The sequence below is a fragment of the Centrocercus urophasianus genome, unplaced genomic scaffold (assembly GCF_019232065.1).
Source record: "Centrocercus urophasianus isolate 14NV4802_14NV808 unplaced genomic scaffold, USGS_Curo_1.0 seq_12, whole genome shotgun sequence".
NCBI classification, from domain to species: Eukaryota; Metazoa; Chordata; class Aves; order Galliformes; family Phasianidae; genus Centrocercus; species Centrocercus urophasianus.
The window spans coordinates 7965386-7984607 of NW_024884364.1; the positions used below are offsets into that span (position 1 = coordinate 7965386).

Consider the following 19222-nt stretch of genomic DNA (forward strand, 5'->3'; position numbering starts at 1 on the left):
ATGTTGTTACTTATGATGAAAGCTCATGCATGCAGCTAGATAAAACTAAAGTGAATTCAATTGCAATTGTTTTCAGGAGCTGGAGTTGTTCTTTCCGTCCAGTGGAGGCCATGGACCAGCCAACAGTGCAAAATTCACAAACTCTACTTGTTGCATTATTAAGCCTCATGCAGTTAATGAAGGTAAGCAATATAAATAGTGGAGGTGAAAGCAAATTACACTTCGTTTTATCTCATGATCATTCCTGTGCCACTTTTTGTGACAGTGTGAAACTGCAGGAATGCGGGGTATTTCATTGTACTTGAAAGTGTATGCAGAGCCTTTTTCATACGCCTTTAGTATTTCTTCAGTTTACTATCATGGGTTGTGTGCTGTGTGGATACTTGTTAATTTCAGAATAAACACTGAGAGATTGGAGGGAAAAAAAAAATGAGTCAATGAATCTCATTTAAGCTGTGATAACTTAACCATATCCTTATTCCTATCTGTCTACCACTCCAGTGGCGGTTAGCTTCCTCATGAAAGCAGGACACCTGGTTATATTACAGCGTCTTCCATTTACATGGTAACATATTACATTAAAACTTCTCACAAAGGGAATTTTTTTCAGATGTGAATCTTGCACTGTGGGGATGGGAAGTAGCAAATATTTGTAGGACTCCAAGGTTCTTTCTGTTCTGGAGCATATCTTGCAAATTTACTTTATGAGCATCAGAAAAGTTTAATGCCGAATTGTTACCGTGCTGGAATAATCTCACTTTTGTGTCATGTACTTAAATACAGGAGCATGTGTAAGAGCAGTAAGTGCCGTAAAATACTTCAGTTCTGGCATTTCAACAATATTTGAGTGCAAAATGAATGTTGTCATGTGAGCACGTTTAGATTTTTCTTGGTAAGAGGCAGCACAGTAGTTATTTCTCCATGGACAGCTAAAATAGAGACAGCAGAAATGGCCGTGGCAATTTCCAGACCTTTCATATCTCAAATGGGATATCTGGAGGACTTGGCAAAAAAAAAAAAAAAAAAAAAAAAAAAAACCAAAACAAAGCAAAAACCAAAACCAAAAAACTTTTACAATGAAGAGTCTTGCACTCAGCATTGATAAAAACGCCTGTTGTCTTTTGGAGGCCTTTGAAGTCATCTGCTCCTGATACATCTGCCTTGCAGCACAGACAGAAAGATGTTCTTCTTAAGAAAATATAGGATGCAGCTAAAACTGTGAACTTAACTATTTAAACATTTGCAAAAGGCAGACTTTATTGTGGTAGGATTGTTAATGTCCTTAATTTTTCAAAATTGCAAAGTGGGTGGCTTGAAGTGTGCTCTCTCATACTTAAGATGCAATTTGTGTCATATATGGGGGCTCAGACTCTTAGTGAGCAAAAGTTGTCCCTAATTTTAATCATCTTCACTTATGTAGATTTCATAGTGCCTTGTCCATTATTTTCATTTTTCTTGACCTTCTCTGGATTTTTCTGAATTGCCAGAGGTCAAATTCTGGCCCTGGCTGTACTTGTGTGTGTGTGTGTGTGTGTGTGTGTGTGTGTGTGTTGGAGAAAGAATTAGAGATGCAGATAAGCAGGAAATACAAATTCACACCCTGCTTTGTAGAGTGAGAGCTGGAAAGACTGGTCAGAAGTGAAGCTTAGGTTCCACTACTATAGTCCTATCTCATGCCATAGGGAACAGGAAAGGTAGACCACTGCTTTCGAACAATTAAAATTTGCAAAATAGTGTACCTTGTGTGCATGTTCTCCATCCACATTGCTTTGAATAGTTCTTTCAACAGAATGAAGGAAGCAACACTGCATTTTCTAAGCTAATAAAACTTTTTATGAATTTAAAATGATTATCAAGAGTGATGGAACTCAGAGGCTGGCTATGTTTTTATCTTATTAAATTTAGTTGTTTCTATCTGTTCTTTATGCCATTACTTTGACTATTTCCATAGCCACACGTCCTGCACTTCTTAGAGATAATGATTCTGTGGCAGTCTTATTAATCTTTTCAGAAGACTGACTTCTGACAGGGAGTGAATCTTAAGGAAGGGAAGAGTCACTGTGACTGGGCAGCAACTTCCCCCTTTGGTAGAGAGCGCTGCGTTAGCTTTATATTGCAGCTGGACTGGTTAGATATGAGAGGAATCCTTCACAAAGGCTGTGGGAACTCTCCTCCCAATGGTCCAGGAGTGTCCCAGGGAGGGTTTGGTTATCTTAGCCTGCCTTCTTCTGTATTCCTTACTCTTGTACTCCTCTCTAGTCTGTTGCAGAGTGGCAGCTCTTCTGGTATGATTGGTCCTCCTTCCCCATAGAGATTATTTTGGAGTCTGGGAGACCCCTTCAGGCTCAGCAGTCTGCAACAGAAGAGGGAGGCCCTGCTCATCTCTCTTCTAACAGCTATTAGTAACTGTGTTTGGTGATACCTGAGATGTCTCCTGTATCTCAATTAGAGTAGGTGCTATAGCAACTAATGAGCTTCCCCTCAGGCGCAATTGCTGGTAGGAGACTGCGTGGTATAAAAAATAAGCAACTTTTCCCTCCTCCCCACCCCCTCCCAACAAAACAGCACTCCCTGCTGCAGTTGTCCACTCCTGATTTTTTTTTTTTTCTGGCTGGTAAAATGTAAGGTAAAATAAGGCATCTGGAGAGAGAGAAAATCCCATACAGCCATCAGTGCCAGGAGGTGGTCTGTCTGAGACCCAGTGAGGAAAGTTATGTGGGTCAATGCAGGAGAGTCTCTTATGCGCTGCAGATTTGATTTGTGCTCCACAAATTTTCACTATTGAGTATCTAAAAATAAACCTTTCTGTAATTTCCTATGCACTGCTGAGCTTGAACTTATCTAATTACCATGAATGTAATCTGCTCATTACATGCGTACAATTACATGAAGTTTCTCTTACACATTTGAGCTTACTTAGAGCTTAGTCTTTATTTCTATAGGAATGTTTAACTGGATTCTGATTTGAATTTTATTTCTTTTTCCAGTGTTTTTTTTTTTCCTTTTTTTCCTGCAGAGTCCGTTGCGTGAGTAGTTCTTAGAAGGAAAATATCTGCAACTTTTTAGATCCAGGAAAGAGTTTGCTTAGCCGTAGATAAGCAAAAAAGCTTTTTAGTTAGCTTCCCTTGCTATCAGAAGGCTGGATCTAATCTTTAGTTTACGTTGGTTAATTCAAGGACAGAATCATTCTTAGAAGCTGGCTTTGATTACCGTAGAGAGTTTACAGATTCCTGTCCAGTGCCAAAGCAGTGGAAAGTCACCATGAGTTTAATCTCTGGCCTTGCTGACCTGATCCTGACCGGTGCACAGAAACGCCAGTTGCTAAGCAGCCCAGTACACAGCGCAGGGCTCTGCCTGTGAACTCTGAAGAGGGTTTGCAAAAGCATTCCAGTTCCTCTTTGTTGAAAAAACCAATCTGCTGCATGGAGCTGCATACTTGATCTGACCAGAAGTATATCTGAGGGTCACAGCCTGATTTGACCCCTCTGGAGTCTACCATACTTTTCAGTGTCTTCTGGTTACCTCCTTCACTTGTCTTGGTGCCAGTTTTCAGCCAAGAAGGATGACAACTAGTGAGCACACATCTTCAGTACATTAACTAGGATTTTAGGGCTTGATCTGTTAACAACTGGAGAGTTTTAGTGTTGCTGTATTTCCCACTTGCTTCTTGTGTTAGGAGCTTCTGATAACTCAGGTATACAAGGTCACAGCTGCAACCAGTTAGACATTCTTTTTGTAACTCCCTTCATGTTATTAGGTTCAGAGGCATTACCAGTAGTGCTCAGAAGGCAAAATTATAAATACACCAAAATATATGAACTTCAATCTAATGCTCTGACAGTTACGGCACAACTGTTTTGTCAGTAGAAACAGTGCTTTGTAAATCACTGGATGGAATTAACTTTAATTTATTATCTGTAATAGTTTAGTCATGTTTGCTGTAGGGATTAGAGCTTGGTATTTCATGACTTTGATTGTAAAGTTTCTTTAATATGGCTTTTATTTTATTTCCTTGTAAAATGAGCGGGGGGGAAAAAAATGAAAATAGCAATGATCAGGATGTAAAGGCTGGGTTCAGAAGTGTTACATTTCACATTTTCACATCCGTAGTTTACAGCACAGAGCTCGAGTTGAAATCCTGCCCTCTGTTTCTGCACTCCCAAGTTTGAGACACGAGTTCTGAAGTCAGAGTTTTCTTGAAAATAGATTTGAGGCTAAAACTGTGACATGAACTTGAAAAACAAAACTGTAATTGGGACTTCATTGGATCTGATGCAAACTGAAAAGCTTGCCTAAAGACACAGAAGCCTCTATGGCCTCAAGAACTGCTAGGTGCATGACTGCCTACGCAGACAGGTTTGTTCTTCTGGGATGTGTTAAGCTAGATATTTTCTTCTAACATTACTACTAAAATCTTATGCTTTTTTGTAATTAAAATTAAAAAAAAAACGCAGTAATTACAGTGCTGTCTTCCACATAATTGTTCAACTGAGATTTAAATCTCATAGAAAACAAAAGGAGCAGGACAGTTTTGTTTTTTTTTTTCCAAAAGGTATTCAGTAAAAGATATTCAGTACAAATATCATTTTAACTCTGTTTTGAATGGATAGTAAATCTTTGGGAGCTATCACCAGCTCTCTTAACTTAATACTTACTGGACTGCCTTAGCAAATCACAGAGTTTTATATTGATTAGCAAAATGCTACATGAAAGCTCAGTGTAAGAATCATGTTTCCTTATTTATACAGTCTAGGAAAAATCATAACTGAAAGTAGTTATTCACTCATAAGACAAGTTTTACTTTGTCAAAGAAAAGAGTAGCTAAGACAGCAGTTGAGTCTAAGGCAGAAAAAGAGTGCACCCACATAAGACCTCAAATGAAGTTACTTTCTAAGACAGACTGGAGAGAGAACTAAAATCCAGTGTTGCAGTAGATTGTGTCTGACTGCAAACAGGAGAACCGTTCCTGATCTACAACAGCCTTATTGCCCTTTGAATGGGAATACATCACTGTGTAAATGTCCAATTCACTTCTGTAGTGTGATAAGTGTAATTACGTGTATGCGGTTAGGAATGTAAATAAACTGGGAAAGAAGAGAGGGTGTAATAGGAGAGGTGCAAATCTGTCATCGTTCTCAGATAACAGCATCTATCGCCTTTTAGGAAGATAATCTGTATACATTATGTCAGGTTTTGAAAAATTGTAAACAAGCTCTGGAAATCATATATTCTCACCCTGAGGTTTTTAAACAGACAAAGTCTGAGTAACTCATTTTTATTTCCAGGAGACTTCAGAGATAGAACAGGCTTTTCAGAAAGCTGTTTTCTTATAATTGAGAAAGAAATAGGAATGCCATTTTCTTTTAAGTAATCTAAAAGCATATTTTCTGTCTCTAAGTATGTATTATAGAAAGGTGAAAGGTAGATGCTGTGAACTTCTTCTACAAGTTTGAGTGCGGAAAGGCATCAGTGATAAGCAGGATGAACACAAATCTTTGCAGGAACTTGAGAGATGTACAATAGATGATTTGAGTGTGACCTCTGGATAGTCTCACATGCAATCAGTCTTAATGCTGCAGTCAAATGAAAACTACCCAGTAATGCACCATGCTTTCAGATGCAGACATCTCTTTGCAGAAGGGTTTACGCTGAAAGAAGCAGCATTTATGTAAAATTAAAGGCATTAACATATTTCTTGGAGATGTTAGAGTGTTGAGGTGTTCTGAAGTGTTGGTCTAGTGGTAATTTTCTTTTCTTACAGAGAAATGAAGAATCACTTAAAAACAACCTTCTTTTCCACTTTAAAATTGAGAAAATTTTAGCCTCCACTAAAATATCAGTCCATCCACTTTTGTCTTTTTTTTTCACTTTCTTTACTGTAAATGACAAATGTATAAATGTAAATACTGTAAAGTTGTAATGATAAATATTCTGATTTTGGGATGTTTGTCTTTTGAAACTAAGCCTACGTTGTTTTTCAGTTATTTCCTGCATGCTTTTACAGCTTGGCACAGGCTTCCCAGCTTAGTCTGATTTTTTTGATTTCCCTGGAGGTGTTCAAGGCCAGATTGGATAGGGCCCTGGGCAGCCTGGTCTAGTATTAAATGGGGAGGCTGGTGGTCCTGCCTGTGCCAGGGAGGTTGGAGATTCATGATCCTTGAGGTCCCTTTCAACCCGGCCCATTCTGTGATTTCAGTGACTAGTGGGGAAATGTCATTTATTTTTCCAATTATGAAAAATAAATTTATATTAATGAGGTAGAGAGGAAGATGGAAAGGATTTCCAAATTCTATATTCGAGACAGAAGGGAAGAGAAAGAGCTATACGTCATACGGGGGAAAAAAAAATATGAAAATGGCACTGCTAATCTTTGCTGAAGCTCGCATCTCATACTACTGGGAAGACTTGAACGTCCTTCTGTGTACAGAAGGCAGACTTAATGTTTTGTAAGAAAGACATTAAGAAGGAGCGTTTATTACTGCATTTGGGAATTTTCTTTCGTAATGTGTTAGTGAAAAGTTAATGCTGTAGTTAGATTTAATAGTTTCTAAGAGTGGTCCAGGGAATTTCAGGCTAATTACGCTGCTTTGATACAAGGAAAGCTGATGAGTCAAGAGTCTATAAATTAATTTAAACCACTTAGATAATGATGATATGATGGAAATCTACCAGCATGTCTTCTATAACGGATAACGTGCTTTACTGGTCTGTGAGTTCTTTAAGTACACTTTATATAAAGAAAGATAAATCAGATCCAGATAGTTTAATTCACTTGAATACTGGGGCTTTCATTAGGGCCCCTTGGTGTTAGGAAACCAAAATTTTCCTTTAATGAATCATAGAATCACCAAGGTTGGATAAGACCTAAAAGATCATCCAGTCCAACCGTTCAAACTATTCCCAATAGCTCCCACTAAACCATGTCCCTCAACACGACATCCAGAAATAATATGTTTAGAGCTGTGCAAAATAAGCATCTGATTAGCTTTAAATCATTTTTCCCTAACACTGAATTGGAGACATGAGCTTGTGAAACTAAAGGGGTTCTACAAGTGAGGTCATGGCATCCATCCTTGGTTCTTGTCAATATTTTTACTAATGACTGGGATGGGGAAGAACAGAGCACACTTGGTGCCATGCACCTACGGTAGTTTTGGAGGATGTGATGAGAATTCAAAATGTTCTTGATAAACTGCAGAATGTGAAGATGAAAATGTAAACAACTTCATAGCGTTACAGTGGAGGAAGGAAAATTAAAGCTACAAGTGTAAAATAGAGGAAGCACAAGTGTAAAATAAGAACAGGCTGGGTGTTGGTGAAAAACCTGCAGAGAAGTGGTCAGAACAGCGATATATCATATGCACAATCAGCACTGTTAATGTTGGACGCAGTGTAGTTCTACTCAGTGCTCTAAGGCTGCAACCTGTGCACTGCCTCCTGTTTCTAGGCACTTTGTTTCACAAATAACGTAACGAGCAGCAAGAATGATATGAGTCAAAAATACAGAATGCAGAGGTATGAGATGGTCTTTTGCCAAGGCAAAAATAAATGATAGAACTTACAGTATGTTTACTATTGATCTTGGGCGGAGTTGGCAAACTTTCTGCAGGGAGTAAAATAGAAAATTAGTATATTCTGGAACAGATTCTAGAGAATCTCTTGAGGGCTTTAACCTCTAGAGTTGTGTTTATTGATAACTGCAACAATAGATTAAAATTGCCATTTATAATTATGGGCTAACGCAAACTGCAAGGAATAGTTTTAACCACTTCCTCTTTGTAATTATAACCATTCATGAACAGTCTTGTGCACAGTGTTCAGTGAGAAATAAAAATATGTTAATAAGCATGTGAGTGGTTTGAATGATGATGCTAGATCCTGTCATATAAATCAGTGGTGCAGTCTCGATTCAAATATTGTGTTTAGTTTTGTTTATGCTCAGGAAAGAAGTAAATGAAAGTCATGATAACTGTGGAAACATTCTTCTAGGTGGCATGCTTGAATGTGTTATTTTCAAGGGAAAGTGTGATGCTTTAGTTTCCTTCCGTTTGCCTGATGTGGGTCACTCATAAGATCATCTTTCCCCTTGTAGTCCCTGTTTTGCTGCTCCAGAATAAAGCAAATAAAGAACATCTGGAAATCCTTTTTCATACAGTACACAGTGAGGCTGGAAGATCAGAAGCTGCGGGCTATCACTGTGATTGTGGTTTGGGGTGTTTAGAAATTGTATCCACACTGCTTAATAAGAATGCTCGGAGTTGCATTATTTTTCAGTAGTAAGTAAGAGAAGGGACCAATAAAATTTGTTCTCTGAAGCACTGTTTACCTATGGCTGAAATACATTTCAAGAAGGCCCAGCTCTGAGTCCCTCTTTTTCTTCTTTTGAAATGGAGGGGAAAAAAAAAGACTGTTTAGAGCCAAACCTGATGATCCTCTGGGATAGAAGCTTAAACCTTGGCAGCAAAGAATAAGATAACCTTTTTCTTTTCATTATAATGTGAAGCAGAAACGCATTTCAAAATGTCAAAAAAGAAAAAAAAAGACACAAAATGAGTAGCTACTTGGTGCTAATTTAAGTGTGTTGTATTGGTTGCCTCTGAAAATACGTTATTGGATTAGGTAGATCATTGATATTATTGCTGATGGCAGGTTATGTATTCCTGTGAAAAATCTTCTATTGTTCCTTAGGAATTATTTTCAATTATTAGAAGGGTAATAAGTAAATGAAGCATCGAGACTGAGATGCCTGACTTGCTTTGAAGGCAGACTGTCTTCCTTAATAAGCTTTTAACAGTGGAGTGGTTACATTGGGAAATGGGCCAAGAACAAAGGGAAGAGAATGTAATGTTCTTAGTCATAGGGCTGGTGGTTGGTAGTGCCTGGGACTGGCAGATCCCAGGAACACAGCTGCTACATCCCATTAATTAAAGTGCTGTTAGGTGACTTTTGTGAACTGTTTTATTTTTATTCCGATCCATAATTCTGCAAGAACTTGTAGCTTTTTTTCAGTCTGATGTCTTCCCTGCTATTTTCTGTTCCTTAATGGAGTGCAATTTTCAAATGTTGTGTTGCAGAAAAGTGTCACTGATGAGACCTTATCATTTCATCTGATTAAACTCTGTTGGAAGATTTGTCCAGTGTAATTTGCATAGTAACAATGCTTTCTAGGAGACTTAGTGCTCTCTCTCTCTTTCTGTCATTTGTAAGGATTAGTATTAAATTCCCTAGTTGTATTTAGTAATATTTGTGATTCTTTGGTGTGTTGTGATTAAAAATTGATCATAATTAGTGCCTAATCTGCAGCTTTGATTTGGGTTCTTACTGTAATCGCATTTTAAACATGCACTGGCCCTTTTCGGAGGGTCCTTAAAAAGTTGAAAAAGTTGTTTTTCCATGACATATCTGGATTTTAAAGTTGAAAACACGTTGTGAAAAGCTGCTGAAATAACACTTTGTCTAATTAGTTCTTCTTTTCCTTGGCCTTATCTGCCCACAAAGGAGAGCATACGTCCCAATTCAGTCATGTAATTGGCTGAAAGCCAGAAACATCTCAGGCTGAACCTTGAGCTTGTGCATTTCATCTGCTTCAGGATGGCCTTTGTTTTTTTTGTTCCTATTTGGGGAATAGAATTTAAAAAGAAGGCGTTGCTGGGAGAAGTGATGCATGTGTTGCCTAGATTGAGACAGTGGAGGCCAAGTGGAGGCTCACAACTCATATATCCTCCTGTGCCTTGATTCCTGCCTTTGGGAAGTGGAGCTAACATCTTGTTTTGCAAGCGTAAGTGAAATCTCATGACTCTCTCAAAGAGATTATATGGTATGTACATATTCATATAGAATCATAGAATGGCCTGGGCTGAAAAGGACTAAAATGATCATCTAGTTTCAAACCCCTGCTACATGCAGGGTCTCTAACCACTGGACCAAGTTGCCCAGAGCGACATCCAGGCTGGCCTTGGATGCCTCCAGGGATGGGGCATCTACAACCTCCTTGGGCAACCTGTTCCAGTGTGTCAACACCCTCTGTGTGGAAAAACTTTCTCTTAATATCTAGCCTAAACTTCCCATCTCAATTTAAAACCATTCACCCCTGTAAATAGATAGATAAAAAAATTATATAAAAATATATTAAAAGTATACATTATGTAATTATGTATTATATATAATATATATCATTATGTATACTATTGTATTTATATTTTTATGTATTTTAATATTTGTAGTGCATAATATAGGTAATATATTAACAGCCATTCCCCTTTTACATATCTCTATAGAGAGAGAGAGAGAGAGAGACATCTGTCTGTGAGCAATGGTGACAGTGATTTTTGTGGTTAAGCCTTTTTAATGCTGCAGTTCTAAGCAGTTCTGGCGCTCTGTGTCTTTGAGTGAGAGTGAAGTCGGAAATCAAGGTACTGGGCAATCTCAATAGGTTTATCACAGTTAAATATTAAACTAATCTTGTATTAAAGACCATTTTGCAAATAATGTTCTTACTTTATTTGACTTCTATCACTAAAGGAGCCTGTCCCATCTCTACAGAGAAGAAAAATCTTAACACTTCAGTGCAGGAGCAGCCCAGAAAACTGAATGTTTAAGTCTAAAAGAGGAATTTTGCTTACAGTGTGTAAAATGGCTGAGGATAAAATTCTAAAAAAGCAGATCCCCCTGGTACCTCAGAACCTGATACTTGATGAGTATTTTAGTGTTCTTGCCAGCTGTGAAGGCCTGTGCAAGCGGGCTGTTCTTTACTGATAGAGTGTACGATGGAGAAGGGCAGCTGTTGGGCCAAGCAGCTTTCTCATATCAGCGTAACCTTGACTGCCCTTTGCCTGGCACTGTCCCTTCTTCCGTCTTTGATTTCTCATAAGCCAGTGGCTATTAACTGGAATATTGTATCTGAAGACTGAGAATGAGGAAGTTTTCATGCTCTGCTGCAGATTACTTATTTATATCTTTATTTCCTGGAGGATTCCCAAGCTGGCCTTTCATCTCTGAGTTCACAGTTATAGGCTTGCTGCTTCCCTGAGACCTTTGTGTAGATGCACTGGGTTGGTCAACCTTTTCTGTAGCGTGGACAAAAAGAAACTAGAGGTCTTTTTCCTTTTTTTATATAGTCTTGTGCTTACTGTGTAAATTTCTTAGTCTCTTCGTTTTGCTGCTGCATTTTTTAAAAACTTCCTTTGAAAAGTAGGGAAAACATATTTTTCTAGCTTTACGTGAGCGTTAAAAGGAAATTTTTATCAGTGCAAATGGGCCATGATGTAACAGTATATTTTGACAACAGGAATTGCACTCACCTCCACTTGTTCTGTAAGCCCCAAGAGCTGCATGCACTGAATACATACCCAAATCTCAGGCACTCCATTTAGCAGTTTAAATATTTTTGAAAAAAAAAATTTGTGCCATTTTATAGGGGGAAGGTGGTTTTACATGAGCCTTGATTTAAAAAATGCTGTGATGAATACTTCAGGCACAAGTTTTTTCATTTTCATTTGTAAAAAACACTTCTTTAAAAGCTAAGATGATCAGAGGCTGGAGCACCTCTCCTATGAGGAAAGGTTGATGGAACTGGGCTTGTTTAGCTTGAAGAAGGCTCTGGGGAGACCTCATTATGGCTTCCAGTACTTGAAGGGAGCATATGAACAGGAGGGGGAACAAATGTTTGAGTTTGATGTTGAGTGGATAGTGGTAAGACAAGGGGGAATGGTTTTAAACTGAGACAAGGGAGGTTTAGCTTAGATATCAGGAGGAAGTTTTTCACACAGAGGTGGTGACGCACTGAACAGGTTGCCCAAGGAGGCTGTGGATGCCCCATCCCTGGAGGCATTCAAGGCCAGGCTGGATGTGGCTCTGGGCAGCCTGGGCTGCTGGTTGGCGACCCTGCACATAGCAGGGGGGTTGAAACTTACATAATCATTGTGGTCCTTTTCAACCCAGGTCATTCTATGATTCTTTCCAGGTATCTATTTTATTTATTCAGAACTTCTTCTGACCTTTTAATGTGTAGGAAGCTTACAATTGTGTGCTGCAGGTATTAGCAGACAGTATACAATTCAGGTCTCGAGTGTGCTAGGTCTTAGATATCAGCTTTATTTTATTTTCATTTACTGAATTTATGCAATGTTATTAAAAAAAAAAAAAAAAAAAAACCACCTTTCAGCTTAGAGACTAGTTAATAAAAGGATTCAATGATTAAGAGTCAAATTTTGCTGTTGTAATTCATTACAGAATACTCTGCTCTGAATCAATGTCCAGAAATTTGTAGTTGCTTACAGTTTGTACTAGAGGGCAGACAGTTTTGTTATGTAAAAACAGGAATGCTCTACAATTCTCAAATAACAGAGTACTATGCTTAGCTGCCACGATCTTTCAAATGGCATGATTAGTGTAAGTGCAGGCAATCTGAAACGCGCATTCAGTGGAAAATCAGTGGTTCTTGTTCTCCTATATTAATATTTTATTACATTAATTTTGTTCCTTTTCAGTGTTATTGAGTCTTTGAGCATACATTCATAGCATAAAATAGTATGATCAGCAGTAACATATTTGTGAGTTAGAACCTCAGAAGCAGTGGGCTGTTTTTCACTGTGCTTTTCGCATAGTGACATGAACTTCTGTGCTGATGTTTATTATTGTTCTGCGTTGTTTCTAGTTCAAACTTGGATCCAGCTCTGGTGAACACTGTGTAAGACTGCAAAATAGGTAGCCTATGCCCTGAATTGATTACTGCTTAAACTACAAATATTGGTATTGGAACTTCAGTATGGATGTAAATCTTGATTTTGAAGTTACTGGGTATCTCAGAAAAAAAAAGACTTTACCAGCAACCTATTTGGCTAGAGCCTAATTAATCATTTTTCAGCAGTTGAATAGAATTTAGTTGTTCAAAATCATTACTGCATCATTTTAGATAGAGAATAAAAATATTATAATTTCATAAATATAGAGTATTTAGATAGGGAGCTTTGCCCCCTGCTTCTTTTCATAGCTTTGCATAGACACTGGCTTAACTGTTATGGCAGCATAAATACTTTGGAATTCTAATTTCTTTTGTTTGAGTACTGTACTTTGTGTGTTTTTTCAGGACTAGCTGGAAAGATTATAAAAGCCATCATCAATGAAGGATTTCAGATCTCGGCTTTGCAGATGGTAGGTTTTCTTTTGTCTTTATCTTTTTTATAAACAGAGGCTGGAACTGTCCTATATGCACTTGACAGCAATTCAGAGATGTCTTCCTGAAATACAAAACCCTCGTACCAGCTGTGTAGTTATGTTTTAGGATCAGTACAGCCTTTGTTATATTTGTATTTTATTGTTTGGTTGATCAGCTGATCTGTTTCCCCTTGCTGTTCAACCATGACTGGAGAGACTTCATCTCTGTGTTTCAGTTTCACGTGGCTAGAAGGGGCATGGTGATGCTGATGTTTTCTGGAAACTTAAGATATCTTTTGAAAACTGAACTAGTTAGGATTAGGGAAAAGATTGTTAACATCCTACAAGTCTTTAAACTTACAGTTAGTGTGAACTTATAGGAGAGTTTTTGAAGACACTTCAAAGATTGACATCCTCATCACCAGCAGAATTTAAAGGGAATTGCACAGAGATTGTTCTGGAGAGTAGCCCTGTAAGAACTGCCTTTTGTGTTTTCTGAAAGTCTTCAGATCTGAAATCTCCTTGTGATTCAAATACTCCAGAAATGAAGACTAGTTTCTTCTCTTTCCTTTGCAACAAACAGATCCTCTTGTAGATCTTAGTGGCATTAGCCAACACTACAAATGAAGTACATTGTCTACTGATGTTTAAGGTAGAAGAAGGTACTTTATGCTCTTTTGTGTGTGGGACCATTGGCTAAAAGGATGATAAACATATTACAGTTGTAAAGCCATTTCTTTTACTGGGTGGAACTTAGAATAGCATTCTGATTTCTTGCTGATTATGAAGGGCTATCTATTTTTTTCCATCTAATGTGAATGACTAACACTTTTTATTTTCGTAGTTCAACATGGAGCGTGCAAATGTGGAGGAATTTTATGAGATTTACAAAGGTGTTGTTGCTGAATATATGGTAAGCATAAATTTGAAAAGTCTCTATTTATAAATAAAACATGATTAAACAAGGAAGTGGTCACATCTGCCCATCTTGAAACTGTGATAATACTTCCTCTAGGAACTAGTTTTTGTCCAATTCTAACTTGTTCTGAAATAAAATGTATGTCATATCCAAAATTGTGCTGCCTATCTTGCAAGAAAGGAGTATCCTTTGTGGGAATTATTGAGCTAAGTAATTAGTAAAATACAACAGAGAGAAAGAAGCCCTCAGGTAAATTATTTTATTGTGGTAGAACTATGTATCACACACACACGTTTTATGTATATATACATATTTATATATAGCGTATACATCTTTGGTCAGTTTGATATTGCTTGTTGTACCAGAATAAGTATGTATTGTTTTGTTTACAGTGGGGCTGCTATACTGGAATGTTTCCTAGTGATGTTCTGAGCTGTTCTTCAGTTTATTGATCTGGCTTCTGTGGACCTTCAGAAAACTTAAGAAATTTAAGATATAATGTAATCCTAGGGGCATCTAAGATCACATGATATTACTATGGTTTGTTGTATTGCAATATAAAGCCTCCTAATGGCAGATAGAACAACAGGAATCAGGAAGACAAGTTGGTGTTTCCCTATAACCTTTATTCATTTTACAATTAGTAATGATTTTCTTTTCACTGCCATGATATGTACCATGCAAATTATCCTTAATTTATAAATGGTTAAATTATTAAAAGATTTCTACTCAGTTACTTCTATTATTCCAGACAATTACCAATAGTACTCTGACAATGTGACTTTTTCTTTCCTTTATGATTGTTTAGTCAACTTCAACAGGGTTTATAGATTCCTCTTCATATAGTTTAGGGACACTGTTTGTTTGCTGTCAGATTGACGAATACTTACAAAATTTCCTCTACTAACATCCTTTGTGCCAGGAACTCATATAAGACTGGACAGACAGACTTGAAGGTGAGTTACAGAACTCAAATGTGGTAGTGCCTGACTGGTATTTTAAGACCCAGAGAATCCTCTGGTATTATAAAAATACAAATTGAACGAAATTTGATATCTATCTATCATTTTCTGCTGTTTGGTATATGCTCTGACCCTCAGATAAGTGGTAAAGTTACATACTTTGTCTGAAAAGTTACTCAGAAGGGAACGTGACATTTAAGCTGGATAAGTAAATAAGGAAATCTGTTTCAGATGGGATTTCAAGTGAGAACCTGGGGCTCCGTCCTGAAAGCCATATGTGCTTGACACACTTAGTTGAAATTAAGGGGATATCTTCACGCACTCGGCTTATTTGTGAAACAGGATAATGTGGGAAAGCTGATCGTGATGGTAAAGACCTCCAGAAAAGACACATATGGAAACAGCAGTAGGTATTGTCAGTGCAGGCCAAATAGGAAGAAGTACATTTTGAAATAAGGAACTAAAGAAAGAATATGACCTCTTACATCTGTAACTCAGAGCTGTCTGTTTTGATCTGAATTTTATTTATCATTTTAAAATAAGTCGGTGCAGAAGAGGAAGATACTCATCACCCAGAAGTCTTCTTCAGAAAACGTATTCTCATTTCTTCTGGTTACACTTTTACAGTCAGATGAAGGCTTGATGTATTGTACATAAAACATATATCTGTTAGAAAAAAATGCTGAACAGTTGCTAAGTTGAAAAAAAAAAACCACGTTTGTTGGTATCTCTTCTAATCAATAGATCCTACATAGGATTTTGCTTACTGATAAAAAGGAGGAAGATTCTGTGCTAGCTCCAAATTCACCTTATTAATAAAAAATGCTTGAATTTCATCCAGTTTCAAGAATGGTCTTGGTTGACCACTAGCCACATTATCTGATGAATAAATCATTTGCTAAAGAAAAATTAATTTAGCTGTAATTACAAGTCCTACCAAAGAGGAAAAGGTGATGAGGCCTTTTTTGGGAGGGAAATATGTATTATTTTGTTGTAAAGCATGAAACTAGCCTGCACTCTACTCACGTGCCCTCAAGAATATTTCTACCTACATTTGCTAGGAGCAGGTTAATGATGGAGGCACTTGGCTAAAATTCTGTCTATTCATGTCACAGTGCTAAGAAGAAGCATGTGCTCTTAACATGGTATTTATTATAAAGATAGCAACTCTTCGGAACAGTGTTGCTTGACTTGGATTCTTTTGAGTATTTCATTTCTGTCATACTTCATAAAATGCAGAAGTGGACTCTATTGTTTTCCTAGTGCTTTTTGCCTGCTCTTGATGCTCTTGTTCTCTGCTTCTCTTCTTGTTCTCTGCTCATCCTTGACCTGTGCAGAGCTGGTGAGCTTGGTTGCAGCACCTTGTGCATTATTCCCTATTCTCTCTGACTTCTTGTGAATGTTTTCTTCTTTTCTCTTTCCTCAGTGACTTTAGTTCTTTCAGTTGCCCTTATTTCTTCAGAACTTGCCTGCCCAAATTTCTGGACAAGAACGAAATTAATAAAGGCATGTTTTTTTGTTTTTGTTTTTAAATCAATTTAGACTAAGGTAGCATATTTCTGCTTCTGAAATCTATGCCTCTAATTGACAAACTCTAAATTGGCACTAATGTCTGGAGATAGCCTAAGCTTACAAAAACTAAAAACCTGTATTTATCATCTACTGAGGACTCGAGGATATCTCTTTACACTTCAGGAAGCTCCAGCAAAAAGGTTTATTTCAGTGTAACCAAGATTCTGGTAAGAGCATACACAAGAAATACTGCTAGATCAAGGATCTTTTTCCTGAAATGATGTGCCATGCACTCCTTTCAATTTAAATTCCTGGTTCTATTGTCCTGTGTGTTTCAGCTTCCATAATATACAAAGAAATGACAGAACCAAAAGCCCAAGAGATGTTTTCTTGACTTTAAGCCATCAAATATAGGCTGTGTCCTGTGCTTCCTATAGGGAATGTTGTTAAACATGATGTCTGTGGAACTTGCTCAACATGGTGTCATTTTTCAGACTTATGCCTTGCAAAGTGTAGTATTGATTCAGTTTAGACTGACAAGTTAGGAGGCAGTTCTGTGAAATACAAGTCAAGATTAGTAAGAATGCACCTGTAAAAGAATTTAAGGTATTGTGGATACTGTTGCATGTTGTTCAGTATCCCAGAGATAGAATGTTCAATTTATCTCCATCTCCACCATGTAAACTAAGTTACAAAATGTGCTATATATATATATGTATATGTATATATGTATATATATATGTATGTATGTATTTATGAATACTAATGATATCTTTGCTTCACACCTTTGCTTTCCTAAATCCACCAGTATTTCTTTTTTTCTTTCCCATCTGGTATGTTTGGATCAAGTTTTTTGGGGGAATGCAACCCTCCATAGTGCTGAAAGCTCAGGTTTGTTTTGGTCTTTTTTCTTTTCCAGGAGATGGTTACAGAGTTGTGCTCAGGCCCTTGCATAGCAATGGAGATTATACAGCCTGAACTTCCAAAAGTGTTCAGAGACTTTTGTGGTCCTTCTGATCCTGTAAGTACTTGCTTGAGTGATAAGGAATGCTAAAAAAAAAAAAAATATAATAATAATGCAGTGTCTATGAATTGAAATCTATGTGAACTGAAATATTACAGCGTGGTATGACTGCCATATACCTGCTGCATTTCCTCAAAACATGTGAGCGTCACATTATTATGGAAGTGAAATGCTAGACTTGGGATCAGTTTGCAAATTCTCTAGTGATTTCTTCAGTCTTACCTAAACCAGATGATAAAATACTATGATGATATTTATGTGAAAATAAAGTTATCCATAAATCACGGTTAGAGATGTGTAAGTATTCTAGCACAAGTCTTGAAAGCTGGAACAAACAGTTATTATTGTTGTATGCCCATGTAAATCAGTTGTTAGTTCACTGCAGTCTGTAGCATTGTTCTAAGACAAAAGTACAAAAGAAGAAACAGTTTCTGTGGCTTTTGTAAGGAAACAAAAAAATGCAAATCTTACTGTAGCTGTTTGTTATGCTAATAGTTCCAGCTTTTATTTTTTAATTTCTTGAGGTAAGTAATTGGATATGCATGATACTGTAAGCAGTCTGGAGATGAGCATAAAACAAGCATAAACGCTGTCTCAAAGGGTTTGCCATTTCTTGTTAAATAGCAAATGCTAACGTACCACACAGAAGCCACAGGGAGAAATATCAAGATGGAGGCAATGAAATTAGATATTACAATTATAAATAGATATTATAATTTCATGTTTTAGTTGCAGGCTGGGTGAGTTTAACAGTTTCCATGGGGGGGGGGAGATCATGAAGATTTTTACTGGTACTGTAATTTGTTTGGGATATATTTCTCTTCAGATCTGGGGAAGTATAAGCTAAAGGCATTGTCCAAACCTGTCTTCCCCTTCTGTTTGATCACACTGAATGTTACAAATGTTCCTCTGTTCAGTTAGCATCTTGTAAACAGAGTATAACCTGCAACTTTTGGACACCATCTTCACAGCAGTTGCACTAATGTATGTTTGGAAGATAGGCAGCTGTGTTTAGTATTTCTGTATGCTGTTTTCTATCAGAATTTCGAGCTAATTGACTCTTCAAGCATGTAAAGTGCATGTGCAGTGACTGTGCCTGTTTTCAAGAGTGATCTTTGCCTGAAATGTGTGTCTCTTCCGACTGTGTTACTGGCTTGTCCTTGAGGAAGAAGTGACTGAGTATTTCAGTGGCCTTCTGTCATTCATAACCTGTGTAGTCAGTGAAACTCCCCAATGAACTTACAGTGAAAATATCTGTCTCAAATAAAGGTATCAGAAGCCACATTGGAGTTGCATTATGAAACAAGGTTATCATAGAATCATAAAATCACTGAGGTTGAAAAAGACCGTGATGGAGGGACCTTTAAGATACGGTGCACTTGATGTTCTAGTGGTTAAAGTAAATGTAAGTGTCATGCAAATAATGTATTGTGGCTAGGAGATCTGGATCTATCTGTTTTTTTTTTCACCTGTTTATATATGCTAAGTCCTGGTGTGTGTACAACCTATTTAGAAATACAAGTGAAGAAAAGTTTGTAGCTATAGTACAGAATGTATCTGAGTCATTCTGGCTCCTGTTAAGTATTTTCCATTTAGTAGTATTGAGATCACAGTGATTACTTTCAAAGCAAAGTCCTGTTTAATGTTAGT

The 19222-nt window shown here is 37.3% G+C and overlaps 1 protein-coding gene across 6 annotated transcripts in view; it reads left to right on the forward strand.

Annotated features, from left to right (window-relative positions):
* The window catches only part of NME7 (NME/NM23 family member 7), a 91204-nt gene that overhangs the window by 33293 nt on the left and 38689 nt on the right, over positions 1-19222 (forward strand). For 5 of the 6 annotated variants that reach the window (XM_042809543.1, XM_042809540.1, XM_042809541.1 and 2 more), the window contains 4 exons: positions 77-182; positions 13088-13152; positions 14000-14068; positions 17468-17569. In XM_042809543.1, the coding sequence (XP_042665477.1) occupies positions 77-182; positions 13088-13152; positions 14000-14068; positions 17468-17569 (342 nt within the window). Of the gene's footprint in view, positions 1-76; positions 183-13087; positions 13153-13999; positions 14069-14996; positions 15024-17467; positions 17570-19222 lie in introns of those variants that run through there. The other variant, XM_042809545.1, reaches the window with a different exon arrangement.